The sequence below is a fragment of the Vicugna pacos genome, chromosome 6 (assembly GCF_048564905.1).
Source record: "Vicugna pacos chromosome 6, VicPac4, whole genome shotgun sequence".
In the NCBI taxonomy this organism is placed as follows: Eukaryota; Metazoa; Chordata; class Mammalia; order Artiodactyla; family Camelidae; genus Vicugna; species Vicugna pacos.
The window spans coordinates 22,477,729-22,491,536 of NC_132992.1; the positions used below are offsets into that span (position 1 = coordinate 22,477,729).

At 59.0% G+C, this 13,808-nt stretch overlaps 1 protein-coding gene across 1 annotated transcript in view; it reads left to right on the forward strand.

The window, feature by feature from the left end:
* Nucleotides 1–13,808, forward strand: part of SPTBN5 (spectrin beta, non-erythrocytic 5) — a 45,054-nt gene that overhangs the window by 20,326 nt on the left and 10,920 nt on the right. Inside the window, 24 exon segments of the mRNA XM_072962167.1 lie at nucleotides 179–393; nucleotides 771–954; nucleotides 1,187–1,387; nucleotides 1,636–1,752; nucleotides 2,832–2,989; nucleotides 3,396–3,531; nucleotides 3,779–3,924; nucleotides 4,651–4,765; nucleotides 4,868–4,978; nucleotides 5,196–5,375; nucleotides 6,588–6,791; nucleotides 6,974–7,123; nucleotides 7,355–7,459; nucleotides 7,875–8,042; nucleotides 8,557–8,706; nucleotides 8,890–9,081; nucleotides 9,311–9,406; nucleotides 10,900–11,015; nucleotides 11,110–11,224; nucleotides 12,002–12,115; nucleotides 12,330–12,451; nucleotides 12,701–12,863; nucleotides 13,098–13,286; nucleotides 13,562–13,639. Of these exon segments, the coding sequence (XP_072818268.1) occupies nucleotides 179–393; nucleotides 771–954; nucleotides 1,187–1,387; nucleotides 1,636–1,752; nucleotides 2,832–2,989; nucleotides 3,396–3,531; nucleotides 3,779–3,924; nucleotides 4,651–4,765; nucleotides 4,868–4,978; nucleotides 5,196–5,375; nucleotides 6,588–6,791; nucleotides 6,974–7,123; nucleotides 7,355–7,459; nucleotides 7,875–8,042; nucleotides 8,557–8,706; nucleotides 8,890–9,081; nucleotides 9,311–9,406; nucleotides 10,900–11,015; nucleotides 11,110–11,224; nucleotides 12,002–12,115; nucleotides 12,330–12,451; nucleotides 12,701–12,863; nucleotides 13,098–13,286; nucleotides 13,562–13,639 (3,525 nt within the window).

Sequence of the window (13,808 nt, forward strand, 5' to 3'; positions counted from 1 at the left end):
ACTCTGGGACAAGGTTTGGGCACCAAGGGTGGAGGGTGGACAATGGCAGGGACAGAAGTCTTCAGAAGTCCTTGGTGAATCCTATGTGCTACAAGCCCTGCAGCCTTAGAGCCCGAGAAGGGCTGCCTGCTAGCCTGGACGTGGAGAGCCTAATGCAGCGGCCCACCTCACTCCCCAGGAAGCCAAGGAGAAGATGGAGCAGCTAGAGGGGGCCCTGCAGAGTGCAGAATTGGGGCAGGACCTGGGCTCGAGCCGGAGGCTGCAGAAACAGCACCGCCAGCTGGAGGGCGAGAGCCAGGCGCTGGCCAGCAAGATGGCTGCCCTCGTCTCCCAGGCCCACCAGGTGGTTAAGTCCCAGACCATCGTGGAGGAAACCCAAAAGTACCTCCAGAGGTACTCACCTGCTTCTTCTGTCTCCATCCTATCGTGTGTAACTGCCACCATGTGAACATGAGATGGTTTCACCCAGTGAGCCCAGCAGGGAAACCCTGAGGTTGTCCAAACCTCCTTCCCTTATGAGTAGAGCCATTCCTGGGATAGGAGGGTCAGAGAGCCCAGCCAGACATCCTAAGCACCCCACAGCCTGAAGCCAGCTGGCTCAGCTGGGCGAGAGGTTGCACCTGGGGCCCTCTCCAGCTGCCTCCCCTTCATCAAATGAGGCTTCCGCATCCCCTGCCTCATTCCTCGTGGGTCCCTGGCTGCTCCGAGGAAAGGACTGAGCCTTGGACCTCACCTGTTCCCAGCCTCTCCCATCTCCTCCCTCCACCCAGGTTCGAGTCCCTGCAGGGACATCTGGCCGCCCGGCGAATACAGCTGCAGGCCTCGGTTGAGCTGTGTCAGTTTTACCACCTGAGTGACACGGAGTTCACATGGGTGGCAGAGCACATGCCAGCACCCAGTGCCAGCTCTGCCAAAGACTTGAATGGTGCGAACAGGCTTCTCCGCAAGCACAAGGTAATGGTCTCAGTTTTCTTCCAGGATCCCTGACATTCCATTCCCAGACCCTAGATGCTCTGCACTGCCACTCCTCAGGGAGCCCTGATTTCCAAGTCCCTGCCTCCAGCCCTTCTCTGCCTGTAAGTTTTGCCATGATTGGGCCCCAGAGCTGCATCCACGGCTCTGTTCCGGGCACAATGTGGCTAAGGGAACCCTGGAGGCGGCAGCCCCTCATGCTCTTCTTTGGCAGGTACTCTGGGCAGAGGTAAAAGGCCACCAGGGACACCTGCAATGGGTGCTGGGTTCTGGGCAAAGCCTCGCAGCCTCGGGGCATCCCCAGGCCCAGCATATCATGAAGCAGTGCCAGAAGCTGGAAGGCCGCTGGGCAGAGCTGGAGCAGGCATGTGAGGTGCAGGCCCAGCGCCTGCAGCATGTTGTTGCTCTCCAGCAGGTAGGATGCAGAGAGCACGGGGTTGGGGGAGTAGCCAAAGTTGGTAGCCTCTTAAGCGAGGTGTGTGGGACCTGGGACTCTCAGGGAGCTGGGTCAGTGGGGAGAGGTCTGGGCCCAGAGCTGCCTGGTGCCTGAGGGCACAGAAGCCTCTTTGTGCTGCCTGCTGGAGAGCAGGGCATGATGCCCTCAAGGGGTGCTGGAGGGGCCCATCTGAGATCGTCAGGGTGAGTTGGCACCATTCTTGGCAGTATTTCCTGGATGTGTCAGAGTTGGAGGACTGGGCAGAGGAACAGTGGCCGCTGGTGAGCGGGCAGGACTACGGCGGGGACGAGACAGTCACCATTAGGCTCATCAGGAAGCACCAGGTACTGTGTCCTGAGCATCCCTGGCGTGGTCTGGACCACAGTGATCCCGGGCTGTGAGGAACGCATCTGTCACATGCACAAAGGGCACATCCAGCTTCTCAGAAGCACAAAGCCCTGCTCTTTTCCTGGAGACTGTCCAGCCTCTTCCCCACTCCCACCCAGATCCTCTAGGGCCCCTTGCTCCTCACAGGGCTTCCTTCTTCAGAGGCCACCCCTTTGAGGAGTCCACTCCTCCTCATCTCTGTAGCAGCCACACTCCTGTGGCCCCAGGATGTCTTTGCCTTCTCTTCCTGCTTCTCCTCCCCAGGCATTTCTCTTCTCTCTCAGGATCACCTGTTCCCACCATCCCCACATCTTCTACAGGTTTCTTCCTCCTATAGTTTGAATGTCATCTTTTGAATTAACCAAATGCCCTTCCTGAAACCTACCTCCCCTCACAAGCATCCCTGATTAAAGCGAGGGAGACCTGGAGCACCCCTCCTCCTTTCTGGAATCTGACTCTCAGAACCGCACACGAGCCCTGGACCCCACAGGAGTCCTGGTTCCTCTGGTCATGGAAGTTTCCTCCTGTCTGGGCATTTCATCTACATAGCCCTAACGGTCAATGTTTCAGGGTCCTGTGCCTGAGGACTTTCAGTGAGCCGTTCCTCAGGGGGTACGCCATAGCCCTGGCCTCGTGGAGCTTCGGCATCCCGGGCATCCTGGGCAGCTTGCTTAACTCTGTCCATTTTCATACTGTGATGCTGGGGCCCAGTACAGTGCCTCCCATGCCCTGTCTTCCTTGGCCCACATTACCCAGCATTCACTCTTCCCTGCTAAACAGTGAGCCCTCTGCGGGGGCTCTGTGTCTTCACCTCATGGTATAGTCAGAACTCCATCCCTATTGTGTAGGTGGATGATGGGTGCATGAGTGAGCGGATGGGGTGGGGTGAGAGGATGGGTGAGTGAGTGGGTGGGTGGATGAGTGGAAGGAGAAGATGTATGGGTGTGTTATCAACAGTTGAATGGACAGGTGGATGGATGGGTGGATGAACAAATCACCCAGCCTGAGCCTGGCACAGGTCCCTGTGTGCTGGCAGGCCCTGCAACAGGAACTGGCTCATTATTGGAGCTCCCTGGAGGAGCTTGAACAGAGGGCCCAAACCCTCACTGGCCCTGAGGCCCCTGCGCAGCTACGCATGGTGTGGGAGAGGCTGCAGGAGCGGCTGCGGGCACTGCAGGAGTTGGCAGCCATACGGTGAGGGTTACTGTGCCCCAAGGTTTAGGGGGCCTAGCCACAGTTGACTGTTTCCATACGGTAACCCTGAGTTCGAAGGGGCCCATGACCCCAGGCCCACAGAGCTGTCAGGTGATTCCTTGCTGTGTTGATCCCCTCTTTCCATAATTTCACTGGGCAGGAACTCCTACCCTCTAGCTCCCAACTACCCATCCCTTCCCCACATCCACACCCTTACCTGCCCTACTCTGGCTTTCCTATGTTTACTTCTTCCTGAATCCAGAGTCTCAAGCTTGGCCAGAGACCACAAATTTGAATATCATCTTTTGAGTTAACTAGGTCCTCCTTCAGGTCATCCATCTTGGCTGGGCCAGTTGTCCCGGGGTGGGGGGGCTAACTCCTGGGGAACCACGGGCTATCCCCACAGGGACCAGGAGCTGGAAGGAACCCTAAAGCTGCATGAGTTCATGAGGGAGGCCAAGGAGCTACAGGGCTGGCTGGTCAGCCAGAAGCAGGCAGCCAGAGGAGGAGAGAGCCTTGGGGAGGACCACGAGGACGTCCTGGTGAGAAGGGGCCTGGAGCAAGGAGGAAGCCCTGAGGCCGGACACTGCGGGCCAGGGGGCCGGCTGCACTGTGTGGAGAAGGGGCCATGGGTCAGGAGCTGAGGACAGGCCCTCTGACTAGAGTGGGCAGGCGCTGCGGCCATCCAACCCACATGGCCCAGACGTCACTGAGGTGCCTCTCTCCCCGGGCCACTTGCTGCCTCACCAGCTAGGGGCCACCCTGTCACCTACTCCCCTCTCTCTTCAGCGTCTCTGCACCAAGTTTGCGAAGTTACAGCATCAAGTGGAGCTGGGCGGCCGACAGGTAGCAACCTGTCAGCAGCTGGCGGAGAGCCTGCTGGAGCAGGGGCACAGTGCTGCCCCCCAGGCTCGGCAGATGCAGCAGGATCTGCAGTGAGTGCCCAGCGGGCCCGGAGCATTAAGAGAGGGCATGTGCTCCCAGGGTCACCCGGGCTCTGCCTGCCCCTGAGGTGTCTTTCTGTAGAGGGGCCTGCCCCCAGGGAAGCCCAGCCTGCCACAGGTGGCCCTGGGCTGGTGGGGCCGGGAGGCTGGGTGTGCAGGTTAGAGAGCCCTGCCCAGACCCCCAGCAGCACTTTTCCAAACCACTGGCTCCTAGGACTTGGATGAGTTGCTGTGGGAAGACTTCCTAGCTGCCTACTGGCTGGTGGGGGGCCTCCCCCAACCTGTGAGCTTTGAGGCAAGGTCGTCCCTGTTCATAACCCACAGCACAGAGCCTGGTCCAGTGGAAGCCTTAGGAGCTCAGGGAGAGTTTGCTGAGTGAATAAGGAATGGAGAGGAGATGTGGCCTCTGCGCTCGAGCGATTATAATCTCGTTAACCTATTGAGACTCAAAGGCGCAAGATGAACGGAGTATCACAAAGCATAGAAATCAGTTAAGTGCTGAGTGTGACAGCAGCAAAGGACTGAATACAAAGCGAAGCTAGAAAGACAGGCTCCAGGAACAGGGCCAGACAGGAGAGGGGGTTAAGAAGGGAAGACTCGGGCCAGTCCTAGATGCAGCCCAGAGAGCAGGTGGGCTGACCAGCCTAGCAAGGGGGTGGAACAAGGTGCTAGGTCAACAGCTGATGTGCTGCGGGTCTCCCACGCACCTATGGGCAGGGCTGCCTGGTCGGAGCTGTGGGAGCTGACCCAGGCCCGTGGCCGCCGGCTCCGAGATGCTGAGATCACCCTCAAAGTTCACAGAGATCTGTTGGAAGCCCTCACCCAGGTCCAGGTGTGAGCCTGGGGGGGAGGAAGGGGGTCCTTTCTAGAAGTGGACCCAGGCTCAGCACCCCACTTTCCGTTCCTCATCCCCTTGGCCATCTCCTTTCCTCAGGAGAAAGCCACCAGCCTCCCCTGTGACGTGGCCCAGAACCTGTGTGGGCTGGAGGCCCAGCTGAGGAGGCACAAGGTGCTGGAGCTTGAACTTGTGGGCACTGAGCAGCAGGTGAGCCCAGTCTGGCCGCCTCTCCTACTGCAGGCCCCGCAGGCCCCCTCAGGCCTGCCCGTCTGCTCTCTAGCTTGTCCCCACTCCCTCAGGGCCGCCAGTTGGGCCCATTGTGCATGGCAGGGCATGACCCCCGGAGGGAGCTGTGGGACCAGCAGGCCCTTCAGCCTCTAGGAGGACTCCCTCCTTCCCTCCCTACCCTCTACCCTGTCCCCAGCTGCAGGAGCTGCTGGAGGCTGGAGGCGCCGTGCAGAAGCTGGGCCCCAGGCCTCAAGCCCACGCAGTGCAGCAGAGGCAGCGGGCTCTGGTGCAGGCCTGGGAGGCCCTGAAGCTGCATGTGGAGCAGCGCCGGGCCCGGCTAGAGCGGGCAGGGCTCCTGGCCCGCTTCCACACAGCGGTGAGCCATCATTCCCCAGGGCAGCATGTGTGTATGTGTGCGTGCGTGTCTGTGTTGCACCATGAGTGTGCAAGCAATAATGAGGCCCTCCAGCTCCAGATGGAAGACGAGTGTAGACACGTGCGATGTCCATCTGGCTGGTCAGAGGGCTGAGCATGGGTCCCAGCAGTGACTCCTTAGGTCTAGGTCACCGCCTGGCCAGGTAAGTGACAGCACAGTCAGGAGACAGGGGTCCCAGCCAGAGTTTGGGAGAAAAACAGCCCAGGAAAGCCCGTAACTGGAGACCCAAATGTCCTAGACAGTGACCTCTGGATCAGGCATCTTTTTAACCTCTGTGTTAGGCTCTCTGCTAGGAGCTGTGGGTGGGGAGAGGAGGATGACATGGAGCCTATGAAAGATGGGACCACTGCCATCAGGGAGCCTGTCTCGCTGGGAGATAAACCCAACACCCCAGAGAGTCAGATGGGGACAGCAGGCCTGGCCCTGGGCTCTCCCAGGAGTCCCCATGTCCCAGTGCCTGGTAGACTGCAAGGCCCAAAGTGTGACACTGCAGAAAGGCTTGCATTTAGAGACCTAGCTCTGCCACTTCCTAGCAGCGTGGGCTCGAGCAAGGCACTTACCCCTAGCTTGTTATCCACTGTGTGTGAGCGCTTGGAGGTTTCAAAACTCTCGCACACATGTTGTGCCATTTACCCTTCTTCATCTGTGCAATGATTTTGGACAAGGCTTCGAGGCTCTTCCAGCTCTAACATGCGTTTGCACACAAATCGGTAGAAGGCCACTTGTGAGTGTTGAACTGGAGATTCAGAGGACAAGTCAAGTCGGGGCCAGGGAAGGCTTCATGAGGCAAAGAAGGCCTCGGCCCTAGATGAATGTGTGCACTTGGAAGGGATGGAAGGCAGGAGAAGAACTTCTAAGCAAGAAAGGCAGTGAAAGTAAAGAATGGAGAGAAGTCTCGGTGTGGGTGAGGAGGAGGCTGGTCTTGGCACCTGTGGAAGTTTAGTGGACCTGGGAGCACTGAGTTGGATGGCAGCAAGGGAACCAGGTGACCCAGGGCCCTCACCTGTGGCTCTGACCTGGGACGCCTTGGGGCCACTCCAGTACGTGCGTGGATCCACGTGGGCTGTCGTGGTGCCTCAGAGCCTTGTTCTCTGCCACCCAGCCCATCCCAGCCTGCACCCCACTCTCTCCCTCTGTCTCCCTGGGATCCAGGTGCAGGACTACACCTCTTGGGTGACCAGCATGTGGCAGGAGCTGCAGGTGGAGGAGAGCTCCCAGGAGCCCAGCAGCAGCCTGCTAAAACTCAGCACCCACCACCAGCTTCGGGCAGAGCTGGAGGCCCAGGAGGAGCTGTACCAGCGCGCCGCCCAGCTGGGCCAGCAGGCGCTTCTGGCTGCCGGGACATCCGGCAAGGAGGTGGGCCCCCTTGTCTGGTGCCCCCTCAGCCTATCCTGGCCAAGCCTGCGCCTGACAACTGTGCTCACACCCTGCCCCGCTGTGCCACACCAGCCTCTTCTCAGAGGCTTCCCTCAGCATCCACTTCTGTCTGGTCCACGTGGCTCTCCTGAGCGCAGGCTTCCCCCACTGCCCATCCCCAGGTCCAGGAAGGGCTGCGAGCCCTGAGGGACAAGCGAGAGCAGGTGTTCCAGGCCTGGGAGCAAAAGCAAGAGAGGCTGCAGGCCGTGCACCAGGAGCAGCTCTTCCTCAGAAAGTGCGGCCACCTGGACCAGATCCTCACAGCCTGGGAGGCAGGTGCCCTCATCCTGGAATAGGCATACCTGCCTCCTAGAGGGCCCTCTCCTCCCTCTCTCCCCTCCCCCTCACTCGCTCTCTTGCTTCCTGGGGCTTCTGGTTTTTTCCCTGATTCAGAGCCCAGGGGCTGTTCACTGCCTCAGCCCAGATGGCTGCAAATGGGGAGGGGGGCTGGTTGTCTGGATAGTCCCTGATGGCCCCTTTGACTTTTCTGTGGGCTGATCCAGGTCATCCTGAAAACCAGTGCCCTGGGGAGCTCAGTGGAAGAGGTGGAGAAGTTGATCAGCAAGCATAAGACCTTCCAGAAGGTGCTGATGGCCCAGGATGAGAAGGTAATGGGTCCGGGGAGTCCTGCATGTGGTCAGAGGTGGGTGGTGGGAGTCTGGGAAATTTGGAGAGTTCTGAATGGGGTATGCAGGGTGCTTGGTGTGAACCCACAGGTAAAGCTTATGTCTGGGGGTGGCCTGTGGGGCTAGGGGAGCCTGGTTGGGGCTGACTGTGCAGAGTTGGGCGTGTGGTACAAGAGGAGGGCCTGGGATGGGGTGAATCACACTGCAGGGACACAGAGGCCAGTTGGTTGCATATCACATGGTCACTGGGGAGCTGGGGGGTAGTGCTGGGAGGACTGGGCAGCCCTATGTCACGCAGGGCTGAGGGCAGGGCTTTCCTCAGGGCCAGCCCCTGCTCCAGCCTCCCCTGTATGGTAAACAGTGGGCTGTGTCCCCCGTCCCACCACCCTGCCCACAGGAGGCAGCTCTGTGTGAGCAGGCAAAGATGCTCGGGGGCCCCAGGACGCAGGACATGCTCCACACAGTGCTGGAGCACCGGGCTATGGTGAAGAAGCTGGCGGAGATCCGGGGACACACCCTGCACACCTCCCTGCTGATGGCTGCCTTCACCAGGGCCACCACCCAGGTCAGAAGGCCACCCCAGCCCAGTGCCTTCCACCTGGGCACATTTTACAGTTTGCAAATGATGTTCGCCTTCAAGGGCTCATTCAGGCCTCACCACAGCCCTGTGATAAGGACACTGAAGTTTGGAGAGTTAAATGACTTTCCCAGAGGCCATACTGGAGCCCAGAACATTTGATTTGAAGACCCTGTGTGTGGAGACCCCTCTGCTTCCTAAGCTCTTGAAGAGCCAGAACATAGGTGCTGAGGGGGAGCAGAGCAGTCTAGGAACCTAGGACAGGCAAGCTGCACCTCCAAAATGAGATCCCACCCAAGGTCCCTGCTCAGCCCTTTCCTGTGGCTGGGGGACCAGCTGGGCCTGGGGGTGTCTTCCTGGGCTCAAACCATTGAATCTCATTTACCAGACACTGCCCAGCCCAGCAGTCAGCTACCTGGGCATGGCTGAGGGCAGGCGTGGGGGATGTCTCTGAACTGAGGCAGCATCAGCATCATGAGATTCATGTCCCCACCCCTGCCAGGCTGAGGACTGGATCCAGGAGCGAATCCAGTGGCTAAAAGAGCCAGTCCCTCCTGGGGACTTGAAAGATAACTTGAGGCACCTGCCGAAACACCAGGCCTTTGAGGCTGAGGTCCAGGCCCATGAAGAGGTCATAACCTCTGTTGCCAAGGTAACAGCCAGGCCCTTAGCCCCACCCTGCCCCAGAGGGAAGACTCTAGGATGGCCAAAGGGAAAGGTCTGAGGCGGGGGGGGGGGGGGGGGGGGGGGGGGAGCCTGGGAGCCTGTGACGGAGAAAAAGCAAGCAAGAGAAAGGGTGACAGGCAAGATCTCTTGGTGTCCCCTCTCTTCCCAGGAGGGCGAGGCTCTCCTGGCACAAAGCCACCCTTGGGCGGGAGAGGTCTCCCAGAAGCTGCGGGAGTTGCAGGAGCACTGGGAGAAGCTGAGACAGACGGTGGCTCTCCGGGGCCGGGACCTAGAGGACAAGCGGAACTTCTTGGAATTCCTGCAGAGAGTAGATGGTGCAGAGGCCTGGATCCAGGAGATGGTGAGACCCAGCTGAACAAGGACAGAGCCAGGGTGGGGCTGTGGGGCTGACAGGTTGGGGAGGGAGCCCCAGGCCTGCAGCTCCCTGCCTGATAGGAGGGAGCCCCAGCAAGAAGTTCCCAAAGCCTCCACCTGCCCCTACACTGCCCCAGCAGCTGGGTGCCTGAGGGCTGGGTGCACCTGGGCCCGGATGCTCAGAGTGCAGCCTTCCAGACACTTGGCCTCCACAGGAGGTGACGGTGGACATCGGCGACCTGGGCCAGGACCTTGAGCACTGTCTGCAGCTCCGCAGGCAGCTCCACAAGTTGCCAGGAGTCTGGGCCGGGGTAAGGGGGCCCCGCTGGGGAGAGGTAGGCCAGTGCATCCCCGCATTGGGAAATGCAGCTCAGAGCAGTGACCGAGCACGGGCTCTGGGGCCAGATGTGAACTCTCGTGTTGGCTTTGCGCTTACAACCTGCACATGCTTAGGCAGGTGCCCTCACCTCTCTGAGCCTCAGTTTCTTCATCTTTAAAATGGGGCTACTGCTTACCTCATAGGTAAGGGAGCCTGTATGTGTGATGGTGGTGGTTACACGAATCTGTATATATAATAAAACTGCCTAGAACTATGCTACCCACATACACAGATGTGTGCATGTAGAAACTGATGAAGTCTGAATGAAGTCTGTAGTTTAGTTAACATTTGTACTAAACTCAGTGTCCTGGTTTTCATATTGTACTGCAGTTACATAGGATGTTAACCATCGTTGGTAGCTGGGTGAAGGCGACATGGGACTTCTCTGTACTACTTTTGCAATTTCATGTGCATCTGCAATTATTTCAAAATTTTAAAATAAGGAACACACACGTCTGGGCATAGTGGACAATCAAAAAACTGCAGCTGCTCGTTCAGCACCTCAGCACCTGCTCACCCCCCTGCCCCAGACACACAATCCAAAAATCTATTTTCCTTATAAGGTATAGAGGAAAGAAATTGGGTAAATGTTTCAGAATCAAATGTTAGAGCCTAAACACGCCAACTTCACCCCCTGAGGTAAGTATGTATGACTTTTTAAAAGCTGCAATGCTCTGATCTAAGATAGCCTTTGCTAATGGTGGAATTTCGCAGCCACTGTGCCAGATGCCGTAGTAAGAAGAGCATTAGATACACTTGAGGAGCTGGGCTTGAGTCCTGCCTGTGCCATAAGTTCACCATGTTAGCCTCTGAGCTCTGCTCTGGCTTCTGTAAGAGAGAGCAACCCCCTTCCCTGCCCACCTCGTCTGAGACACCTATTGGGAAGTGCTGTGAAAACGTAGACCAATGCAAGATGCTTTTACAGCGGAAGGATGCCTGCCATCCCACCCAGTGCCACAGACCCCCTCCCCATGTACCCAGGAGCCCCACCCAGTGTCTAAGCAGTGGCAGCCGAGGCCCGGTGACTCCCAGGGGTGGGGACACCCAAACCCCAGGGGGCTGGCACTCACCATTTCCTTCTACACATTCTTTGCTTTTCTTATCCTGAGAAGCTTCATTACAACTTTAAAAGCTTCTGTTCCTCTGTGCATGCCTGCCTTCTCCCTCCTGCCTGGTCCTGACCTGGGGAGCATTTTTTCCAGCCTTAGAGACAGCCCTGGGGCTACAATCCCCAAGTGGATCTTCCTCACTGCACCCGGCATGGGGTGGGCTGTCCACAGCTGAAGCAGCAGCTGCCTCCACTCCCCAGACATGTTATTCCTCATGCTCTTCTGGGACCAAGCAAACCCTCCAAGTGCTGACTGCAGTGCAGAGAAGGGTCTCAGAGTGGGTGCTGCCAATGCCCTCACCCTGCACCCCCCACAGGACACGGTGGATGACGCCCGCATCAGGATTATCAACGACTTGTCACTACAGCTCAAGAACCGGGACCCCGAGCAAGTCAAGACCATCTGCCAGCGGCGACACCAGCTCAACAGCAGGCCAGTCTCTGAGCCGGAAGCAGAGGGGCTGGAGACGGGGCTGGAGACGGGCTGGAGGGCCACCTCAGACTCAGCCTTACACCCTCTCTGCCAGGTGGAACAGTTTCCATGGCAACCTGCTCCGGTACCAGCAGCAGCTTGAAGGGGCTCTGGAGATACATGCATTGTCCCAAAAGCTAGGTGACATCACTGAGCTGATTAGGGAGAAGGTAAGCGATGGAAAAGCCGGTTCAGCCCGGGAGCCAGTGCCGCCTGAGTCTCTGCATCTCTCCCCTCATCCGCCTCTCCAGCTGGGTACTGGGAGGCACGTCCCGCCAGGGGGCCATCAGGGGGTCTTCCAGGAGCTCTCGGGGTCAACTCTGGACCTAGAAGCCCCCATTGCATGCTCGGAGGCTGGCCCACCTGGCTCCTTTCTCCCTCAGAAGCACTGTGTCCAGAGGCCAGAGGACCCCCCCACCACATACTGTTTCCTCTGTTGTCCCTGAGCAAAGCCAGAACCCACAGGAGGTTTGCCCAGGGATTGTGTCAGCAGCCACAGAGAAACATGGCCTAGGTGCTGGCAGAGGCCGGAGTGGAAGAGTGGTCTGCAGCCTGAGAAGCCCCCCAGGAAGCAGGTGGTGCCCTGTTCTGGGCACGCAAAGGGCTCTTGCCAGCTGTTCCTACCGCCCCTCTGGTTCCTGCCTCAGCCAGGCCAGTCCGTGCACAGTCCTCGCAAAGGAATGAGAGCAAGTGAGACAATGCATGTGGAGGCACCACCGGTGGAGGGTACTAACTCCAGCTCAAGTCCCTCCTGGGAATCTTCCCCCTTCACAAAAGGAAGGGCCCTCTGGTCAGGGTCAGCGTCCTGCTCCAGCCCACGGAGGACACTGAGAAGGGAATCAGGCTGGGCGCTTGCTTCCCACACAGAAACCCTGTTGCCAGTGACCCATCTGCCATGAGGGAGGAGCTGAAGCAAAGGCCACTGGTAACACCCCATTCCTCTCCAGGCCACCCTGGTCCAGACCCTGGACTACGGGAAACATCTAGATGGTGTGCAGAGGCTGATGTGGAAACACAAGCAGGTGGAGCAGGAAATGGGCCTCATCCAGGAACAAGTGGAGGTGTGCAGCTGGGTGCGGAGGTGGGCCCGGGCCCAGGGGGACTTCCGCTGTGGGACCCTGGGCAGGCATGTGGCGGCAGGGTGGGGGTCAGGACCTCAAGAGCCAGCCAGATCCACTCAGCTGCACACCACAGGCTGGGGCCTCCTGCAGCTGGGGCTCCCCTGAGCACAACCTGCCTCCCTGCCCCAGCCCCTGACCCTAGCTTCCCACACAGCCCCTAGAGCGTGAGGTGGGCCGTCTCTGCCAGAGAAGCCCTGGGGCAGCCCACAACCTCAGCCTCAAGCAGCAGGAGATGATGGACAGCTGGTGGCAGCTCCGGAGCAGGGCCCAGAAGCGGTACAAGCCCTGGGGCCTCTTTCCCTCACTGCCCTCGTGGACCCGTCCCCTGCAGCAGCCTAGTCCCCAGACTGCCCCTAAGAGTCTTCCTCTGTCCTTCCAATAACCATCTGTATTGTCACCATATTAATTCCCAGCCCATGGGCCCCTTCTTTGGCTGAGGGGATTCAGGGAGAGAAGGCACCTGTGGGCACAGGGGGAAAGAGGGGCTCGGAGGCCCTGGGACTAGCTAATGACCCTGGTGGACAGGAAGGACTCGCTGGATGCCTTGCACCAAGCTCAGAAGCTGCAGGCAATGCTGCAGGAATTGCTGGTCTGGGCCCAGAGGCTGCGAGCTGACATGGATGCCCGAAGCACCCCACGCAGCCTTGCGGAGGTCCAGCACATGCTGCAGGAACAGCAGGAGTGCAAGGTGAACAGCCCAGGCCCCGGGGCCTTTCTTGGGATCTCACATCCTCCCTGGCCTCCCCTTTGCTGTGATCCCAATTTTCTCTTGGGTTCTTTCTGTATCAGCTGCCTCTGCCTTTCACCTCTTCCACCCTAACCCCCTCAGCTGTCTTCCCCACCTCTCCTCCTTCCCACTGGGCCTCTTCCCTCCCACTCAGGGAGCCTCAGCCTCTGGGATCTGAGCCCAGTCCTCTTACAGGCCGAGCTGGACTCCCGAACAGACAGCATCAGCCTGGCCCGAAGCACCGGGCAGCAACTGCTTGCCACCGGGCACCCAGCCACCCCCGACATCCGCCAGGCCCTGGCTGGTTTAGACCAGGAGCTGAACAGCCTGGAACGGGCCTGGCAGGAGCACCAGCTCCAGCTGCAGCAGGCTTTGGAGCTGCAGGTAGGCAGCCTTCATCCCAACTCCACCCGTGAGGCCTATGCTAAACCCACTGCCCCTGGTCAAAGCCAAAGCCAGAGAGACTGCTGTACCAGGGGCTTTTCCCACCACCTACCACGCACCACTCAGCTCGTGCGCTGCAAGTCTTCCTGCAGTGGGCTCGTTCTGTTAAGCCAGGCCCCAGCAGCCTGGTTTCCCCACTGGGAACCCCAACAGGCTCACTCTCCCTGAACCCTCTGCTCACTTCCTCTTGCCTTTTTCCTTTTCTTTTTCAACAGCTAGTTCTGAGCTCTGTGGAGCAGATGGAACATTGGCTCTGCAGCCAGGAAGACTGCCCAGCCAGTGAGGGTCTAGGGGTAGGTGCCCAGCAAGAGTGAGGGAGGGTTTGCAAGAGCAGCATTAGAGATCAAGGCAGACAGTGCTGCCTGAGCTCCCAGGCCAAGGGCATCTCCCAGCCCTCAACCACAAGCAGTTGCTTACCCATCCATCACTGGTGACGGTTGTGCACCAGGAGGTGCCGTGGGA